At 41.1% G+C, this 22,429-nt stretch overlaps 1 protein-coding gene across 1 annotated transcript; it reads left to right on the plus strand.

Annotated features, from left to right (window-relative positions):
• Positions 1-8,635: 8,635 nt before the first annotated feature.
• On the plus strand, positions 8,636-14,371 carry LOC114648876 (profilin-1-like). Its single transcript, XM_028798164.2, has 3 exons — positions 8,636-8,900; positions 13,093-13,279; positions 14,079-14,371. Exons 1-3 carry the CDS (start codon positions 8,772-8,774, stop codon positions 14,174-14,176), a joined length of 414 nt encoding a protein of 137 aa, XP_028653997.1. The 5' UTR covers positions 8,636-8,771; the 3' UTR covers positions 14,177-14,371.
• The last annotated feature ends 8,058 nt before the right edge of the window (positions 14,372-22,429 follow it).

A 22,429-nucleotide genomic window follows, 5' to 3' on the forward strand; every position in this document is an offset into this window, starting at 1 on the left:
GGTTAAAATTATTGTCATTAAAGAGCTCAGTTATTGTGCACTGTCACTTTGCTGCCATCTCCATTCGAAAGTCCTTCAGGTCGAAGGGCTACTCAATAGCAACTCAAATAGATCACTGAGTGTGTTATTTTAAAATATCATTTGATATTGCATATTATGCATGCTGCTGTGTTTGTTTTCATTGTTTGCTATTTCTATCACACTACAGTTTACTAGTCTGTGGAAAACATGCAAGTAAGAATGTCATTGTACTCTGTACATTAATAATAAACTGTAACTGTAGTGTCTCAACTGACCTGATGACTTCACCTCAACCCCTAATGATCAGTTGAGAACAGAAATCTGGGCAACTGTACCAACTAAAAATGTACACTTTGCCCATAAATACACCAATCAGCCACAACATTAAAACCCTCTGCCTAATACTGTTCAGGTCCCCTTTGTGCAACCAAAGCAGCTCTGACCCATCAAGGTGTGGACTCCACAAGACCTCTGAAGGTGTCCTGTAGTACTTGGTACAAAGACGTTAGCAGCAGATCCTTTAAGTCTTGTAAGTTGCAAGGTGGGGCCTCCATGGATCACACTTGTTTTTCCAGCACATCCCAAAAATGCTCAATGGGATTGAGATCTGGAGAATTTGGAGGACAAGTCAACACCTCGAACTCTTCATCATGTTCTTCAAATCATTTCTGGAAAAATTTTGTAGTGTGGCAGGGCGCATTATCCTACAGAAAGAGGCCACTGCCATCAGGGAATACCATTGACATGAAGGGCATACCTGGTCTGCCACAATCTTTAGTTAGGTGGTATGTGTCAATGTAACATCCTTATGAAAGCCAAGACCCAACGTTTTTCAGCAGAACATTGCCCAGAGTATTATACTGTCTCTACCGGCCTGCCTTCTTCCGATAGTGCATCCTGCTGTCATATCTTCCCCCAGGTAAATGACACACACATGATCTAAAAGAAAACCTGATTTATCAGATCAAGCCACCTTCTTCCATTTCTCTGTCATCCAGTTCTGGCACTCACATGCCCATTGTAGGCACTTTTGGTGGTGGAGAGTGGTCAGCATCTTCGGCTATCCAGCCCCATACGTGTAGCAAGCTGCAATGCACTTTATGTTCTGAAACCTTTCTCTCATGGCCAGCATTAAGTTTTTCATCAATTTGTGCTACAATAGTTCTTCTGTTGGATTGGACCAGACAGGTTAACTTTCGCTCTCCATGCATCAATGAGCCTTCGGCGTCCATGACCCTGTCTCTGGTTCACCAGTTGTCCTTCCTTTGACCATTGTAGGTAGGTACTAACTACTGCAAACTGGAAAAACTACACAAGATCTTTCGTTTTGGAGAGTCTGACCGAGTGGTCAAGCCATCACAATTAGGCCCTTGTCAAAAGTTTTTCAGATCTTCACAGCTGCTCAGTCTTCCTGCTTCCAACACATCACTTTCAAGAACTGACTGTTCACTTGCAGGTTCATATATCTCACCTCTTGACAGGCGTGATTGTACATGACAATCAGTGTTATTAACTTTATGTCACATCAGATAGACATGATGATCATGATAGCTCAGTTGCTGAGCACGTGACTAGCACTACATGTGCTGTCATGGTGTAGATTGTGTTTAAGTTGGTGCCATATATAGTTTCATGCCTAAGCTTTTGAATTAAAATAAAACTTCAGAAAACATTGCATAATTAATGTTGTTTGAGAAAGGGAAGTTAGTTCAGGACCTGTTTCTAACCTTTTTAAATCATGTACTGGTTTTGGCTCACTGGCTTTTCTGTCCCTTTCTGGTTTTATCCCTCTTCTGTTTTGCCCATTAAATGCGTCGTCTCCCAGTTCCTTTTTCAAGCACTGGCTTGACATTTCCAGGTCACTGAAGCAAGCAGACTTTTAGATAGATAGATAGATAGATAGATAGATAGATAGATAGATAGATAGATAGATAGATAGATAGATAGATAGATAGATAGATAGATAGATAGATAGATAGATAGATAGATAGATAGATAGATACTTTATTAATCCCAAGGGGAAATTCACATACTCAAGCAGCAGCATACTGATAAAGAAAATATTAAATTACAGAGTGATAAAAATGCAGGTAAAACAGACAATAACTTTGAATAATGTTAACGTTTATACCCCTCAGATACCAGTTTGTGAGTCCTTACCTTAAAAATGTCATGTGGATGTTCTCAATTCATGCACACTGCAATGCTCAAAGATTAATTCTCAGTTGGTTTTGGTTGAGTTTATGATCAATGTTTTGATTTTTATAAAATATTAAAGTGATATTTTTGACATCATTGCAGAACAATTTTGTTTTTGTATGTTTTTGTTTGTTCACCACTATTTTGGGGAACTTTTTGATGGCTGTGACCATATTGTTTACTGTTGCTGGGCCATTACCAGTCAGGTGGATGTGCCATCACTGCATGTTGGGTCATCACGTCACCAGTATTTCAGCTGATGGTGCAGTAATAAGTGGCTTCCAGATTAATAGCTAAAACGCTCTACTAAAAAATGCTTTTTCTTTCATTCAGGATTAGTTAGGGAAAGGCTTATAGTTTTGTTTTAGAGCCTCCTGCTTGCCGTTTTTACTTCAATTTTTTGATAATGTGACCATTTTTTATAGCACTGCTGCTTTACAGTAAGAAGATTGTGGGTTTCCTTCCCGGCTCCTCCCTGCGTGGAGAGCACTTTGAGAAGTGAGAAAAGCACTATATAAATGTAAAGACTTCAAGTTTTTGATAATGTAACTGGTTTTGACAATTGCTTCCCTTTTGACTTTTCAGTATTTTGAACTTTAGCCTGTACCCTGGTAACATTTTTGGATTCTCTTATTTTATAGTTCATCTCTCAGAACTTTTCCTTGACTCTTCCAATTCGTCTTTTGTAATGATAGCCGTTAATATTCCTACTTTTGATTATTGTTCCACTTGTTAATCTCACTTTGCAATTCACGTGGTTCAACCTTATCTGTTTCAATTTCTCGTGCATATATCTGAGGGACCCAAACTTCCATTCCCTTGACTGTCCACATTTCCTTCCTCAGAAAAATTGACTGCTAGCGTGATTCCATTTCTGCCACCAAAGTAATGATCTCTTTCTATTGAGTGTTAATTAAAACACAAAAAAATATGCCAAGAAAGAAACAACCCAATGCCATTTCTATTTAAAACCTTGTTCCAAAATATCTGCAGGTACTCAAGCAAATGAGGCACAAGTTCTCACCATAAGAAAAGCTCTTTCTATGAATAAGGACAATTCAGTAAAATCCCAAAGAACAAAATGAAAATAATGACCTCTGACCATAAAGTCCTATCATAAAGTCCTATCTATCTATCTATCTATCTATCTATCTATCTATCTATCTATCTATCTATCTATCTATCTATCTATCTATCTATCTATCTATCATAATAATAATAATAATAATAATAATAATAATAGATTTTATTTAATAGGTGCCTTTGTTAGCACTCAAAGTCACCTTACAATGACATTAAACAACATTAGTAAAATAAAAACAAAGAGAATGATAAATTAAAAAGCAATAATTAGCAAACAAACAAAGATAACAGGCAATAACAGTGCAAATTTTACAATTGGTATGCCAGTTTGAAAAGATAAGTTTTGAGGACATGTGATATTGAATCGAGCTGACGTTTATGAGAGGGAAGAGAATTCCCGAGTTGAGGAGCACTAGATAGATAGATAGATAGATAGATAGATAGATAGATAGATACTTTATTAATCCCAAGGGGAAATTCACAATGAGAGACGCTCGAGCTCCCATAGAACAGAGTTTGATCTGCGGTACAGAAAGTCGAGCTGCAGATGAGGATCTGAGCGAGCGAGAGGGAGTGTAAGTCTGCTGGAGATCAGTGAGATTGTGGACAGCTTTAAATGTTAAGACCAGTATTTAGTATTGTGTTCTGTAGTTAACAGGGAGCCAGTGAAGTTGAGAGAGAACAGGTGTAATATGTTCAGTGGATTTAGAACAGCAGGTTATTATCCTGGCAGCAGAATTTTTAATAAGTTGTAAGCGATGGATATGTTTTTGTGGGATGCCAGATAGAATCGCATTACAGTAATCTATATATGAAGTGACTAAGGCATTACACAATACTTCAGTACTGTGTTGTATAAGAACAGGACGAAGTCTAGAAATGTTTCGGAGATGGAAGAAGACAGTCCAAGTAACATTACTTCTATGGGAAGAAAAAGAGAGAGTACTGTCAAGAATGACGCCCAGGCTCTTCACGTGGGTAGAGATGTTTATGTTAATATTGTTAATTAAAATAGAAGACTGGTTAACCTTAGCAAGTGTAGATTTAAAGCCAATGAGGAGCACCTCAGTTTTATTGTTGTTTAGTTGCAGAAAATTGTGAGTCATCCATGTCTTTATGTCTTGGAGACATGCCATAAGAGTATCTGAAGGGAAAACAGAAATGGATTTAGTGGATAGATATAGCTGTGTGTCATCTGCGTAACAATGAAATTTAATACCATGGTGCCGGAAGATATTACCTATTGGGAAGATATAAATGAGAAAAAGAAGTGGCCCCAAAACAGAATCCTGCGGGACTCCCTGAGTAATGACTGTGTTCTCAGATTTAAAGCCTTTTATTTAAACAATTTGCCTCCTATCAGTGAGGTAGGAAGAAAATCACAAGAGGACTAGGCCACAGACTCCAAAACTAGCTAGTCGCTTCAAAAGTATCTGATGGGATATGGTGTCAAATGCAGAGCTGAGGTCAAGAAGCACAAGAACTGATAAAAGTCCCATATCAGCTGCCCAGAGAAGATCATTTGTGATTTTGACCAGGGCAGTTTCTGTGCTGTGTTTAGGGCGAAACCCAGATTGAAACTGTTCAAAAAGGTTAATTTTTGAAAGATGGGACTGGAGTTGGGAGGCAACTATCTTTTCGAGATAGATAGATATGAATGGAACATTTGAAATAGGCCGAAAATTATTAAGGATATTTGGGTCTAAACCAGGTTTTTTCAGAACTGAAGTAATTGAGGCTGTTTTTAGTGAGAGGGGGGCCATGCCTGTAGTAAGGGAAGAGTTAACTGTAGTAATTATCATGGGGGAAATATGTGACAGACAGGACTTAACAAAGCTTGTAGGTATTGGATCCAATTGGCTTGTGGAAGAATTAGATTTTGTTATAAGCTCCGAGATTTTATTTTCAGCTGGTAAACTGAAATCTGAGAATATATCTGAATATATCTGAGAATCTGTGGCTGGTGAGGGAATATGGGTGATATCTATCTATTAAAATTATATGGTGTCTTTCCCTATTCATCTTTCTACCTATCTGTCTGGAGTGGGAGCTCTTTATATACAGTATAGGGAATCAGAGGGATGCCTGGAGCTCCTGAAACATGCAGAGTGTCAGATCTGCCCAGTAGTTAAGGAGAATCTGATCATTTATTATTATGTTACGCCAGGTCTATGCAGGAGAGGGTGATGCAAAGCTTAACGTCCTTTTAAGCTAAACAGGTATTGTGCACAAAATTAAATGTACTACAGTATAAAACAGAAAGGCAACTTAGTCGACAGTGCAGGAATCCCTGTTAATGGTCAGAGGAGCGTAGACTACAGCCTGACAGAAACAGTTTAGGCAGAGTCAAGGGTTATAAGTAAAAACGACTTGCTAGATATGGCAGAGCTGAGCCTGGACAGGAAGTCTGACGTATAGCTAATCGTCCTGTTTGCTTTTCAAAGTACCCTGCCATACTGAAATGCTTACTGATCAATTGATTTTTATGTTATACAATTTTATTTTCAAAGTAGATCCTCAAAAGCTTGGGCAGAGTTTAATAGTAAGGCTTGGGGCTTGGTGGGGGTAGGGGGCCGGGGCAGATGAACCACAAAATAAAAAAAGATTTTTTTTGTTTACATCATGTCTCAAGCTATTTATCATAAATTGGTCATAATACAAAGTTACAATATAACATTAAATATCATAATAACACTTTTAAAACTTTGAAGTTGTGGAAAAGTTCGGGACCTGTTTCTAACCTTTTTAAATCACGTACTGGTTTTGGCTCACTGGCTTTTCTGTCCCTTTCTGGTTTTATCCCTCTCCTGTTTCGCCCTTTAAATGCGTCGTCTCCCAGTTCCTTTTTCAAGCACTGGCTTGACATTTCCAGGTCACTGAAGCAAGCAGACTTTTAGATAGATAGATAGATAGATAGATAGATAGATAGATAGATAGATAGATAGATAGATAGATAGATAGATAGATAGATAGATAGAGGTTCCATTGTTGGATTGACAGAAAACGTGCTTTCTTTGTTTTGGGTTGTTTGCGTATTATATTTGTGGCAAAATGAACAGTTTCTTATTTTTAAACGGTTTAGAAAATGTGCGCATGTCGTTATATTCAGGTGTTCTGAGTTAACTGTTTTGGGATATATGCGGAGTCTTTCCGGTGTGCGAGTCTGCGCGTGCGCGTGTGTTCACCGGACGATGGCCTGGCATCCTGCCTTTGCCCCCTCGAAGCTTGCTGAGTTAGGCTCCAGCTTCCCTGCATTTCTTGTCCTGGGTAAATGGTGTTTGAAAATGATGGATGGATGAGAAGTTCAACATTTTATTTGTGTATTTACTTCATCAGACACATATTTGTTTGTCACAGTGGTGTATGTGATGCCTTGTTGAGGATTTACTGGACATTCAAGCGTAAAAAGCGGGCAGGCGAACACGCGCACGACTTTGCGGACATTTAAGTAGCTACCTGTTTTATCGAAAGAACTGGCTTCCTGACATGTAAAAATGGAAAATACTGCATATAATGTACAAGTTGATGGGCGGCACGGTGGCGCAGTGGGTAGCACTGCTGCCTCGCAGTTGGGACACCTGGGGACCTGGGTTCAATTCCCGGGTCCTCCCTGCGTGGAGTTTGCATGTTCTCCCCGTGTCTGCGTGGGTTTCCTCCGGGCGCTCCGGTTTCCTCCCACAGTCCAAAGATATGCAGGTTAGGTGGATTGGCGATTCTAAAAATTGGCCCTAGGGTGTGCTTGGTGTGTGGTTGTGTTTGTGTGTGTCCTGCGGTGGGTTGGCACCCTGCCCGGGATTGGTTCCCTGCCTTGTGCCCTGTGTTGGCTGGGATTGGCTCCAGCAGACCCCCGTGACCCTGTGTTCGGATTCAGCGGGTTGGAAAATGGATGGATGGATGGATGTACAAGTTGAAATGACCTCAAACTAAATTTGAAACAGTAAACTAATCCGTAATTTATGTAATGCAGAATGTTTCTCGGTTTAAGGGTATGTGATGTGCAAGAAAGATTACCTTCTGATAGATAGATAGATAGATAGATAGATAGATAGATAGATAGATAGATAGATAGATAGAGATAAGGAAGTTACTGGCGATGAAAGCAGGCTCTATTGTAGGCACAGAGCTGGACAGTTTAACATCTGTGGCAGAGCGAAGGGCGCTCAGCAGGCTCCTATCAATTATGGAGAATCCACTGCATCCACTTAATAGTATCATCTCCAGACAGAGGAGCAGCTTCAGCGACAGACTGCTGTCACTGTCCTGCTTCACTGACAGACTGAGAAGATCGTTCCTCCCCCACACTATGCGACTCTTCAGTTCCACCCGGGGGGGTAAACGTTAACATTATACAAAGTTACTGTCTGTCTGTATACCTGCATTGTTATCACTCTTTAATTTAATATTGTTTTTTATCAATATGCTGCTGCTGGAGTATGTGAATTTCTCCTTGGGGATTAATAAAGTATCTATCTATCTATCTATCTATCTATCTATCTATCTATCTATCTATCTATCTATCTATCTATCTATCTATCTATCTATCTATCTATCTATCTATCTATCTGCCCCCCCTCAAACTCCACCTATGCTGAATAGTCGCTGTAACACTGTATATAAGGATGCTTGACACACAGAGTCTCAAGGGGGTTTTGGGGGACACGGATGAGCAGCTTTGCAAAGTGTCTCATAATGATTGTTTTATAAACTAAAGGTAACTGGATTGAAAGTTTTGGACAGCACATCCTGGGACGAATGGTTGTTGAAAAATAAGTAATTTGTAATGCAAGAAAGAATCGAAGCACAACGTGGAGAGTGGGCTTCGGTCTCAAGAGAGCTGCATGGTAGAAAGCAGCCTCGATGTTCTCTTTAAGAGGCGCTGTATCGTTGCAGATTACATCATTGAAGGACTAAAGTGGAGTCGCAGCATAAAGACAATTCTTGCCTTCATCATGGTGGAGTGGATGAGATTCTGCTCATTTGTTAACCAAAGTGTTCTTGCATATTGATGTCTGTTAAAGGTGCCATGTAAATTAATGATTGTTCTCCTTTAAAGATGTCTCACAACTAAATAAACTAGCCACCTGTTCAGTGGTGCAGTGGGTGACATGTGGCGCATGTATTTTTAACGGTCCTGTGATGGTACTCCGTGCCAAAGGCATGCCATAGGATGGACTCTGTCTGACCGACGTGGTGCAGAAGATGTGTAAAATGGCAGAGCAGGTTGGGCTCCTGTCTCGTACAGGGTGGGTGAGACGCGTCTGCCTCTATGGGAGGAGCCTCAGGGGACCGAGGAGGAGACGCCCACTCGAGAGGAGCGTTTATAACGGGGTGCCGACTTGCCGAATGCGGAGGGTTATTTCCGCACCAGGGGCTCATCGCGCACCTCTGACATTGGCCTTTTCTACCACCAGACTGTTCCCGTTTAATAATTTAATTTTGCAAGTTAAAAAAAAAGCTTTATACTCATCATGTCCTGGAACTCGTACGTTGACAATATGATGGCCGATGGTCAGTGCCAAGACGCCGCGATCGCCGGATATAAAGATAACCCGGGGGTCTGGGCCAAAGTGGACGGCGGCAGTTTCGAACACATCTCGGTAAGTGGCCCAAGTTTTGGAGGAGTGGTGGGGTTATGGATTTGTGTTGTGGAGAAATGCCTGTATAGAAATCTTACATAGGCTGACACCGTCCAGCTTAATTTATGCAGATATGGCTTTTCATAAGGATCTCTTTCGCAAGACACATAGAACAAAGGCAAGTGGCACTATGATGCACATGTAACGGGCATTTTTCCACGTAATTTCGGAACTTATTGAGAAAATACTTATAAAGAGAAGGGGGATGCGGTGGCAGAGAGCAGTCACTTCTAAATTAACGGCAATCAATCTTCAAATTAATGCTTTGCAATACCGATACAGCAAATAGATGCTCTTACAGAACACGTTTATCTAATTTTTACAGTTTGATTTCACTTTTTTCCTTTGCACAGGTAGATACGCTATCTGACAGGCGCACAGCTGTTACAGCGCACAGTTCAGAAAGTAAACGTTGTTATTTACGGGATTTGCTTTGCTTTTCTGGCGTCCGGTTATTTGAAACCCTGAAGTTAAAACGCGATCTTTAGTTTATTAGATAAATTCGTTAAATTGCAAAGAAACGGCCAGTTCCTGAAACAAGCGGAAGTCTGTCTTCCGGGTTCCTCCTCGCGTCCTTTTTTCCTCCCCACTGAAGAGCGCTGTGTGATCGGACGTTGCTGCTCATGAGTTGCGTTCTTGATTTTGTAACGACTCGCTTCCTGCCGCACGACAGATCGGTTTGTTTCTCCTTTGACGTGTGCCTCCCACTCAGTTGCGAGATGACTCTGGGAGTTGCACGCAGAGCCTCGCCGGACTTGGGCTCACCGCACCGCTGCTCCCAGCTCAGTGAATTCAGGAAGTGGGTTACTGGTAAAAAAAAAAAGAAGAAGAAGAAAGAAAAGTCAGCAATCAACAGTAACACAAGATTCTTTACCGGTATATAATACTTGTTGCCATCTATCCATTTTAAAAGTCACTTTACCGTGTTAGAGTTCACTAGCCCACCGCAGGACAGAGCCATGCGCGGACCCGCTGAGCCACACCGGAGACTAAAAGTGACAGGGACACAGAGAGACGCTGACGTAAGGCTACAGCACCGACATACCGCCGCCCTGGCCACTCTATTTCTATATTTAGTGTTTAGGTGGATTTCATCCCACCTTGGGTTATTGGTGGGCATCCACCGTCTGGTTTATATTCCAAAGCTTTACCTCAAGATGTCACACCGTTTGCCTAAGCTAAATTTACTTAGTGTAGTGTGATGCAGTAATATTAACCACCAGGACTTATTTAGCGTCTGGTAAGATTTGAACTGATGAACTTAGTGAGGGGGTACTTAAGTAAGTGATAAAGGTAACAGAGTCCAAAAGGAGGGTTATTTTGGAAGCAAAGCCTCCATCAGGTGTTAAACTTGCACCCTTGTGCGAAAGACACAAGCCAAACTTTTGTCATCGTTTTGCAAGGATGAGTCTGCTAACAGTCACTAGTCCATAGTGCTGACCCCACCACTGAGTTCTAAAGAGGAGAAAAAATTATGACATTTTACAGCTCACACAACATTTCCTTTTCGCCCCATGAGGACCAGTTCAGCCATTTCCAAAATCCATTACATGTCATATAGGGCTGTGGACTTCAGTATGACTTGGTGGGCAGAAGAGCAGTCCTTGAAGGGAAAAAGGCTATGAGTTCAAAATATTAAAAAGTTAAATGTAAAATCCGGTCAAGGTCCTGAAGTGGGCAAAGGGTTTCAGAAAATGGATGAGTGGATGAGGGGCTCGTCTGAATGGGTAGAATTAGGTGAAGTGGAAATGGCCCACAACTGAACTGTAATCTCTGGTCATTGATTCAAGGCAGTTCTATCATATTTTAATATCAAATGGTAGTGTAGTGCTTATGACTTTGGACTTCAGACTCTGAGGTTGTGGGTTCAAATCCCACTACTGACACTGTGTGACAATGAGAAGTCTCTTCACGTGCCTGTGCTCCAACTGGAAACACAAAAGAAATGCAATCAATAGTATCTTAGATGTTGCAAGTCACCTTGGAGAAAGGTGTCAGTCAAATAATAAGTAATAATAATAACCAAATAGATGTGGCTTCACTTGCTCTTCCACCATCCATCCTTTGTCTCCCCTCAAAATTAGTTGTGTCCCGGGCCACATGTACTGCCAGAATGAGTAGAACACATGAAGTGTTACTGTGCACCAAAAGATGTCATTTGGGCGTACTAAGATGCTAAATGTTAACTGTAAAGCCGAGGAGCCTGCAGATTTTCATGCCTGCGCTTCATGTACTGGGCAGACAAGTTAAACCAGAATGTGCTGAGATCGAGCAATGAGAGCAGTGCACACTAGTAAGGAGACAAGAAGTGCAGGGTGAGCTTTACCTCTTAGAGACTCCACAGTGCAAAATGGGACTCTTTAAATTCGGTTGTTAGCTAGTCTCACTTTTTTCTACATGCATTGTGAAACTATTACTCAACTGGAGAATGAGAGCAGAGTTTGTGATCTTTTCTTCCCGCAGGCAGAATTTAAACTAATAAGCATTTTACCTCTGTCATGGTGACCCCACCCTCTCCCTCCACCTTAGCTGACACAGAGGAAGGGAGGTGCAAGAGAGAATTTGAGTAAAAATGTTTGGTTAAATTTTCTATCTGAAGTAATCAAGCATGCAAAGGGAAGTGACTGAAACAGAGAAAGAGATATAGACAGAGAGGAAGAACGTGGACATAAGTTAGTTTGTTTGTTAAACAATAACCACAGATTGTCATCCTGTCAAGTTCTACTTTGGACTTTGTAAGCAAATTTCATAGAGCATCCATATATACAAAACTTTATAAGGCACATTAGGAGTTTTGTCAAGTTACATAGTTCACTCCTGTCCACACAGAGTCAATAGTGGGGGCTGAACTGGCACCCTTGTGATTAGTATCCAGCACCTCCTAGATGATGTTCTAGATCCCCTCCACCCTAAATTTAGCTTTAGAAAATGCAAAAAATGATAATAAATGTAAGAAGAAGACCAATGGCAAAGCTTTCGCTTGCCCAGGACAGTATGCTTATGTAAACCTGATGGGATGGTTACGTCTCTAGTTAACCTTATGTTGTCAGTAAATTATTGCTCTTTATAATCTGAAAGTTTCAGATCACGCAGTTGCTCTCTTTTACTTGTACAGTCCATTTGAAAATGACAGGGAATTAGGTGGTGTTGTTCCAGAGCATTGTTCACTGGGTTTCATTATGATATACTGCACTGTACTACTGCTAATAGTGGCCTGTACATTTATAAAGATTATATAATTGGGTCAGTGGCACTGAATGGACACTAAGCTAATGGTGACCAAGTAGCTATTAGGGAGGATGGGAGTCAAGTTTTTCAAAGTTGCACCCAGAGAAGATTAATTACTGATGGCAATATCCATCCATCCATTACCCAACCTGCTATATCCTAATTACAGGGTCACGGGGGTCTGCTGGAGCCAATCCCAGCCAACACAGGGCGCAAGGCAGGATGACGGCAATATGTACATCCATCCATCCATTTTCCAACCCGCTGAATCCAAACACAGGGTCACAGGGGTCTGCTGGAGACAATCCCAGCCAACACAGGGCACAAGGCAGGATGACGGCAATATGTACATCCATCCATCCATTTTCCAACCCACTGAATCCAAACACAGGGTCACGGGGGTCTGCTGGAGCCAATCCCAGCCAACACAGGATACAAGGCAGGATGATGGCAATATATACAGTCCAACTAAAAAAAAAAAAACTCTTCTCAGAGGTTTTCAACCTGTTTTAAAATTCCAAAGAAAAGTTCATTGTGTGATTGCCTCTTTGTAAGTGTGCTAAGTGAGGAACTGATGTCCTCAGGCTCCTGACTTGCTTTTCACTATTGCTGGGATAGACGCCAGTTCCACATTACATAAAAATAAAACTTCACAGGAGTTACACATTTTTGCTATGGCTGGACACCTCATCATCTGGAGTCTCTAGCTCTGGGATTTTGCCCAGAGGGCATAAATGGTTCATGCCCCCTGTTATAAATACTGTGTAGGTATATACTGTATACTGTATATAATATACACTTCATCCTTATATCGCACCTTCTTAGGCGATTGTAGAGACATCTGCTATTTGTTAGATAAATGTGTTTATCTAGAGTGCCCTGTCTGAGACTTAACATGCAGCTATTTTATCTACTGTTTCCTCAGAAAGCGGACATTGATGCACTGCTCTGTAAGGATACCTCCCACATGTTCACCAATGGGTTGAATCTAGGCAAGGACAGATGTTCAGCGTTGAGACACAACTTTGAAACGGACAGCACCTTGGACTTGCGGACAAAGAGCAAAGATGGAGGCCCGACCTACAACATCACAGTGGGCAAGGGAGTCCAATGTACGTAGCAAGTTACTTGGATCAGTATGGCCGTGTGTATTCTGGAAGGTGTGGAGGTGGGGTGGGCTATTAGGGATGGCACAAAAACCAGTAGTGTAAAGGAGTACCTGATGCTAGTGGTCCTCATCTGCTGGTCTCTGGCCTTACTTGCCTCTTATAATAAATGCTTGCTGCTGCCTTGGAAAAAAATAGAGTAAAATGTTAATGTCTGGCCGAATTCTACCAATGATTTGGTATCTAGGAGTATGAACAAGGATGAACGGACAAGGTAACTAGTAACCGACATTAAACCAATTTGAATTTGACATTCAAACTGGTCATACTGTGCTACTGACCAGCAGTGATAAAATTGGAATATAGACCATGATTGTCATTGATTGTTGGTGTCCACATTGGTCCATTTGAACGGTTACATGTAAATTAGTGGCTTCCTCTGTGAAGCACTACACTGAAGCTGTTGTGGTGTCACAAACAGTGAGTATTGGTCACCCAGCTTTTTGTGAGGCAGGCAGTCACTATCTGAACTGGCCACATTCTAATTTTAAGTGTATATTTCTGGATCTCTCAACTGTCTACCATGATATGAAGTAAAACACCAATAAATATGCATAGAGCCGTTATGTGAAAGGTGACCCTTCTTGTAAACTCTTGACATTGCTTTATTATTTGTGCTACTGGTGGCAGCAACAAGCTCAGCAATTCAGTACCCAAAGATGGTGCCAGGTTTTTCCAGATGACATCTGCGCAGTCTACTCCCCAGCGGCCACTCACTGACACTCTTCCTCCTTCTCTCTTGCAGGTCTAGTTTTCGCAAAGGGTAAAGAAGGTGTTCACGGGGGTGTCGTAAACAAGAAAGTCTATGATATGATAGTATACCTGAAGAAATCCGGCTACTAGACTTCTAAGACATCATCTTCTCCTTAGACCACAGCTATCTCCTCAAGCAAAAGACACTCAAGGACATGTCCTTGTGACCAGAACCCAATGAAAAAATAATAAAGTGCCTTTCTAAATCAGGTTGCAAGTGTGTTTTCTGAATGCTGCTTTCTCCATTTTGAGAAGCTTTCATGAAATAAATTAAGGTATTTGAAAGAAATGACACTTTGCAGCTGTGCTTCTTTGTGTGAAACGTGTGAATGTTGCTGTGATGTAATGTAATTTCTCTTCCAGCTTATCAGACTCCCAAATGCACCTTGGTGTCCAAAGATATCTGGTGCTTCAGGAGCATCTAAGGAACACAACTCGACTGAAAAGTGACAGGTATCTGAAGAACAGCAAAGGTCTACCCTGCTTCATGTGTGAGGAGGGTCTGAGAACAATTAAGAGATGCAGAGAGGCTAAAGAAAGATGAAAATGCATGAATATAATGGAGGAACCCAACAGTTGTTGTGCCTTTAATCCATTAAAAGGGATGAAGTGTGTGTACTGAGTGTATCAGGGATGCAGAATGTCGGAAAATAATGGGGAGTGAGTCCTCAGTTTGCTCGGTTTATTGGTGGAGGAGTGTTGGGACTCCAGACTGTCTTTGTGTACTTGGGAGTAGATAAAGAACCAAGGGTGTCGGGGCTACCCAGTGCAAGAGGCACACAAGAACTACAGCTCCTTTCATTTCTATAAAGAAAGAGGGATGCTGAATGCCTCAAAAGACCTGGGGCCTCTTCTGTGCTAAAACCCTGTTGGGTGATAGTGAGACTAAAGGGAATGCAAGGTTCCTGAGTGTCTAAGCTACACAAAAGCTGAGGGTCCTTTTGACTCCAGTAAGTACTCAGTGTCTCACCTCAGGAAGTTCTGAGTTTTGGGTCTTCCTCTGGTTCATTGGTAGATGAAAATTAACCCATAATAAGAAAGATGAGATATGTGGATCAGCTACTATCTTCATTAGGATGGAATGGTGGCAGAGTGATTAGCACTGCTGCATCAGCACTCCTCGATTCAAACGTCTCCTGATTGTCTGGGTGGAGATTCTTCCAGAAGCTCCAATGTTCTTCTCACACCTGAATGGCCTCTGTGGCTGACTAATGGATTCCCCAGGGTGGGTTCGCACTTAGCACCTGATGCTGCTGCTATAATCCTTAGTCTCCAGAAAACTTGAACTGGATTAGTGAAAAATTAATAATCGATGAGATATACAGTAGGGACAACGTAACTAGGACTCGGACTAAATGGTTTCTCATTTGTAAGTCTTATTAAGTTCTGCCATTGCTAGCAAGAACAGTGAAACATGCATGTGGGCAAATCAAGTTCTATCTATCTATCTATCTATCTATCTATCTATCTATCTATCTATCTATCTATCTATCTATCTATCTATCTATCTATCTATCTATCTATCTATCTATCTATCTATCTATCTATCTATCTATCTATCTATCTAACATTAAAACCTGCATTGTTGGATGAATAAAGTACCGAAAGGCTTATCTTTACACAAACAATCCTAAAGCAGCTCAAGGTGTCAGTTGTGTAGCAGAGCATTTTGTAAATTACTCCAAGTCACTATTTATCTATCTTCCTTCATATTTAAAGAATGCAAAGCACTCTAGTCCATCTTTTGATCTGGATAGGCTGTTGAGATTAGATGGCCATCAATTACAGATATAGCAGGGTTCGCCAACTCCAGTCCTGGAGGACCACCATGGCTGCAGGTTTTCATTCTAACCCTTTTCTTAATGAGTGACCTCTTTTTGCTTCTAATTAACTTCTTTTGAACTAATTTTATTTGACTTGTTCTTGAAGAGTCAGACCCCTTAATTGTTTCTTTTTCCTTAATTAGCAGCCAAACAATAATGAGATACAAAATGAGCCAAAACAACTGGTGTGCATCTCACAATATCTGAAAATAAAGAAAGGTGAAGGTCTTGGGAATGTTGGTCTGCTCAGGTCCCCAAAACATTTTAACAGAGCTCTTAGAAAAAAGAAAATCAACAATTTTGGAAATGTTTGCTAATGCACCACGAGAGCAGCAACAAAGCCATGAAATTAAAGAACGGGTTTAATAAAATGACAAGAACTGGCACCTCATTAAGCAGCTGGTTGGAGTGAAATTGGTTAGAGTTTGACGCCCTCACTTAGTTTGTCTTCTGTTGGCTCTCTTCACATTTCATTTCTGTTTGGGTGCCATTTAAGGAAAGAAATTAAGCAATTCAGAGGAACGATGAAGAAATTCAGGGGAACAAATCCTAAAAAAACAATTCAATTATAATGAATTCACAAGAAGTTAATTAGCAGCGCAAACAGGGCATTCATTAAATAAAAGGGTTGGAATGAAAACCTGCAGCCACGGTGGTCCTCCAGGAACGGACTTGGTGACCCCTGAGATACAGGACAACCTGAAAGTCACCTAAGATGCTGGACAATGTGGATGCTGGTTGCTTTTCACAGCAGAGCTCATGAACAGCTAAGGTATTAAACTCTGAGAGTCAAGGATGTCAAGCTTGCACAATATTTCTCTGTGATGGGGTGTGGCGGATGAAGCACTAGCGTGTACATCCCAAGGCTGCCCTTTCAATCATTTGCATATACATTTATTTAGACGCTTGTATGGAAAGCAACGTACAAAACAGGTCAACATAATTGAGACATCTGTTTAGGGCCTGTTTTGAAAGCCAGTGTTACAAGACTAGCTTATAAAATTGGTAAAAGTTTGGTGCGGCCTTATAGATATACTGTGCCTTGTGACAATACAGGTTCTGCTTCACGCTCCCACTTCCCTTTTGGGAGCCCTTGAACCCAACACCGTCAATAATGTAACCGGATGAGCTGGACAATGAGGACACCAAACAAAGCAAGGGTAAGGTGTAAAGTGCAAACAGTGCTTTTATTAAAAACAAAATCAAAACTAGTCAAATCCAAAACAGTGTTCAACTAAATAGTGCAGTGCATCAAAGTCATGAAATAAATAATCCATACAACCAGGGTGAAATGTGGAGTTTAACATAATCCAATAAAACTGAGGTTAAAATACCGTCAGGAGCGTTAAAAATCTTTCATTGCCAGGTGCTTCCCTCTTCAAACTGACGCCTCTCTGGCTTATCCTTCTTAGGCCTTGCAACACGGAGAGACGTACGTCAACAGGCGCAGACATCCATTATACCTGGCCTGTGTCCCTGCCGCCTGATCCACTGTGCTCCACAGAGAGCCGCCAGACCCTGCTTCCGCTCCCACTGCTGCCCGTCCAGGCTCCTCCCAGTGAAAGCGTGACATCATCCCACCGCTGCCAATTCAAGTTCCACCCAGCGAGAAGACATCCCAGAGTGCTGCGATCACTCCTGCTCCAGGCTGCTCAGCAGGAGTGATCCTCGTGACTCCACCTGAGACATCACCCGCGTCCGCCTGCTTCTTCCTGATAAACTCCGGCTTACTCCAACTCCTGTCTTCCTTCTGTCCATTAACCTCTGCACAATGCGTCTTTCTATTCTCTTCTCCCCTCCACACTTGTGCTCCTACTATTTATAAAGGGGACGTGGCACAGGTGCAGCGATTAGCAATTATATTATGGACAATTATGGACACCTGTGCACTTCAGTGTGAAAATACCCAAGCCTGTATCACACCCAGGAACCGCTCCAGCTACACTAAGCTGCGAGTGCGGCGATTATTTATTTAAAAACTGGCCTTTCCTTCTGAACTGCGGACCTGCTATACCACACACCTTCCCAATGTGCTTTTTTCACATTTTGTTATGTTGCAGCTTCGTGCTGTAAAAGAATAGACAAGGCAAAGTGAAAGATTTGCGAATCCACCCCGTTTAGTGAAAATAATGTTGATGATTGATAGTTCTTTATAGACAGTAATTCAAAACAGAACTGATGAAAACAAAAAATGGCTGCCATATATAGTTGCTAGATGGGAAATGATGTAATTGGGAGAATGGAATTCTGGGACCTGGAAATTACATCAGAAGGAGGTGGGATCTTGATAAGAAGAGGTACAGGTGGTTGCCTTCTGAGGATCAAGAGTGGCTTTAGGTTGAGGGTTCTTCTGCTGGTCTGATGGGAAAGAGGAGAAAGAGTTAGAGGACAGTGCCAACCCCTGGTGCGGCGGGGACATAAACTTATTTCAGCCTATAAACTGTCTCTCAAGCGCATATGTGTGGCACTGCTTAAACCGTCTAAATTAATTTTTTTCTCATCAAACAACACTCAGTACCCCAGAATGGCAAAGCAAAAAACTAATTTTAGGTATTTTCTTACATTTGTTAAAAATAAAACACTGAAATATTCCATTGGTACAAGTACTCGTATTCAGGCCCTTTGTTATAACAGTTGAAATCTGGCTCATGTGCATCCCATTCTACTGCTCATCGTTGAGATATTTCTACACCTTCTACACCCAGTCAGTTCGGTTGATCAGACGTGATCAGGAAAGGCACACACCTCTGCCTGTAGAAGGTCCTACAGCTGAACAAAAACCAAGCCACGAAGTTGAAGGATTTGCTTGCAGAGCTTAGACACAGGATAGTGTCAGACTACAAATCTGCAGCATTAAAGCTTCCAAGCAGTGCATATTTCTACATAATTTATAAATGGAAGAAGTCTGAAACAGCCCAAACTTTTAACTAAGAAATGAGGTCAACATAACTGAATAGAGATCAGTTTAGGGTCTGATTTGTTTTAGAAATCAGTGTTACAAGACTAGCTTATAAAATTGACCAAAACAAGTGATAACAGCTCTAAGTATAATTAGTAAGCTACCAGTAAGCCAACCAAAACCACAAGATGAGTGAGCCTTGCCTTAACAAAAAAGAAGAAACCACTAGAAATTAGGAAAGTGTTCCTAGAAGAGGAGAGTCTTCAGACTTTTCTTAAACACAAATAAGGAGTCATCCGTTTGGATGAATGTAGGCAGCTCATCCTACCAGCTAGGAAATACACATAAAAAGACTGAAATTATGATATCATGTGGAAGTGGTATTGGCAGATGCCGTTCATTAGCAGATATGAGTATACTAAAAGGGCATAGCACTAAAGGAGGGAGCTGTAGGTGTGAACTACTGACTGTCCTGCCTAAAACCTGATGGGTGCTGCTACTGAGAGCCAATGGAGTGACCTGAGAAGAGGAGTGACATGGGCCAATCTTAGCTGGTTGAAAAGGAGATGTGCTGCAGCATTGTGAAGCACCTGTAATACATTAGAACAATCTAGATGAGAACAGGCCATTCAGCCCAACAAAACCCACCAGTCCTATCCACTTAATTCCTACAAAATAACATCAAGCTGTGATTTGAAGGTCCCTAAAGTCCTACTGTCTGCCACATTACTTGATAACTTATTCCATGTGTCTATGGTTCTCTGTGTGAGGAAAAACTTTTTAACGTTTGTGAGAAATTTACCTTTAATATGAACCTGTGTCCCTGTGTTCTTGTTGAAGTAACAGCCTGATTTCACTGTTCTAGTTCCTTGTATAATTGTAAACACTTTTGTCATGTCCCCTCTTAATCTCTACTTGTGTAAACTGAAAAGGTTAATCTCTTTGAGTCTTTCCTCATAACTCATCCCCTGTAGCCCTGGACTCAGCTTAGTTGGTCTTTTTTCACTTAAGAAATATAGCAAAAGTTAGACCTCTTATAACATGGCAAGATGCTGCAAAATTAGTTCACGCTGTTGTTTTCAGTCAACCAAACTACTGTAACGCACTCCCCTCAGGACTACCAAAAAAAGACATCAATCGATTGCAACTAGTGGAGAATGCAGCTGCTAGAATCTTAACTAGGAAAAGAAAATCCGAGCACATTTCTCCAGTTTTGATTTAACTACATTGGTTACCTGTGTCATTTAGAATTGACTTTAAAATACTGCTTATGGTTTACAAAGCCTTAAATAATCTCACTCCATCTTATATTTTGAAATGTCTTACACCTTACACTCCAAATCGTAACCTTAGATTTTCAAATAAGTGTCTGCTTATTATTCCAAGAGCTAAACGTCACAGAAGCGGTGAGGTGGCCTTCTGCTGTTATGCACCTAAAATCTGGAATAGCTTGCCGATTGGAATTCGCCAGGCTAATACAGTGGAGCACTTTAAAACACTGCTGAAAACACGTTACTTTAAAATGGCTTTCTCATAACTTCATCTTAGTTAAATCCTGATGCTCTGTATATTCAATTAATTATCATTATTGTTCATGGTGGCGCCAAAATCCATACTAATCCTTACTTTCTCTTCTGTTCTTTTTCCAGTTTTCTGTGGTGGTGATCTGCGCCACCACCACCCGATCAAAGCACCGTGATGTCCCTACATTGATGGATTAAAGGCCAGAAATCCACATGACCGTCATCATCAAGTCCTTCCATGTAAACCCTGAATACAATAAGGACTGATTGAGGTCATTTATGTTAGGTAGAATGCCTAGAGGGGTCTGGGCGGTCTCGTGGCCTGGAACGCCTGCAGATTTTATTTTTTTTCTCCAGCCGTTTTTTTTTGTTTTTTCTGTTTCTGTTCTGTTCCATCCGACCTTACTTTTATTCTATGTTAATTAGTGTTCCCTAATTTTATTTATTTATTTTGTCTTTTTTCTCTTTCTTCATCATGTAAAGCACTTTGAGCTACATTGTTTGTATGAAAATGTGCTATATAAATAAATGTTTTTGTTGTTTTCTAGACTTTCTCTAGTGCTGCTACATCCTTTTTGTAGCCTGAAGACCAAAACTGCACACAGTACTCCAGATGAGGCCTCACCAGTGCATTATAAACCTTGAGCAGAACCTCTTTGGTGTTACTCTACACATCAAGGCGCTATATAAACGAACATTCTGTTAGCCTTCTTAATGACTTCTGAAAAAGTGTTGGAGGTTGATAGTGATGAGTCCATTATAACTGTAATTCATACCTAACATTCCTATGTGTAATACATTTTCTGACATTAACTTTCATCTGCCACAAATCTGCCTAAGCTTATCTGCCAGTCCACCTAGCTTGGTATCATTTACAAACTTAACCAACTTGTTACTTATATTCCTATCTAAATCATTTATATATATATTAAAATAGCAGTGGCCCTAGCACTGACCCCTCTGGATCACTACTCTTAACATCGGCCAGTTCTAATGAGGTTCCTCGCACCATCACCCTCTGCTTCCTATGTCTGAGCCAATTCTGCACCCATCTAAAAACATCATCCTGAACTCCCATCTTTTTAGTTTGATGCCCAAACTCTCATGTGGCACCTTATCAAATATATTCTGAGAGTCAAGATAAATAATATCATGTGCTCCACTTTGATCATTGTTGCTTCCTCGTAGAATTCCAGCGTGTTCGTTAGACATGACCTCCCTCTTCTGAACTCATGCTGACTTCAATAAACTCCTGTTGTTCTCCTTAAAAATTCCTTCATTTAATTTACCTATAATATTTGTTAAGCTTACTGGCCTATAGTTTTTTGAATCTGCCTGATCACCCTTTTTATATAATGGAAACATACAGTAGATAGATAGATAGATAGATAGATAGATAGATAGATAGATAGATAGATAGATAGATAGATAGATAGATAGATAGATAGATAGATAGATAGATAGATAGATAGATAGATAGATACTTTATTAATCCCCAAGGAGAAATTCACATACTCCAGCAGCAGCATACTGATAAAAAACAATATTAAATTAAAGAATGATAACAATGCAGGTATACAGACAGACAATAACTTTGTATAATGTTAAATGTTAACGTTTACTCCCCTGGGTGGAACTGAAGAGTCGCATAGTGTGGGGGAGGAACGATCTCCTCAGTCTGTCAGTGGAGCAGGACAGTGACAGCAGTCTGTTGCTGAAGCTGCTCCTCTGTCTGGAGATGATGCTGTTCAGTGGATGCAGTGGATTCTCCATGTTTGACAGGAGCCTGCTCAGTGCCCGTCGCTCTGCCACAGATGTTAAACTGTCCAGCTCCATGCCTATAATAGAGCCTACCTTCCTCACCAGTTTGTCCAGGCGTGAGGCGTCCCTCTTCTTTATGCTGCCTCCCCAGCACACCACTGCGTAGAAGAGGATGCTCGACACAACTGTCTCATAGAACATCTGCAGCATCTTATTGCAGATGTTGAAAGACACCAGCCTTCTAAGGAAGTATAGCCGGCTCTGTCCTTTCTTGCACAGAGAACCAGTATTGGCAGTCCAGTCCAATTTATCATCCAGCTGTACTCCCAGGTATTTA

The sequence above is a fragment of the Erpetoichthys calabaricus genome, chromosome 3 (assembly GCF_900747795.2).
Source record: "Erpetoichthys calabaricus chromosome 3, fErpCal1.3, whole genome shotgun sequence".
Lineage (NCBI taxonomy): Eukaryota > Metazoa > Chordata > Cladistia > Polypteriformes > Polypteridae > Erpetoichthys > Erpetoichthys calabaricus.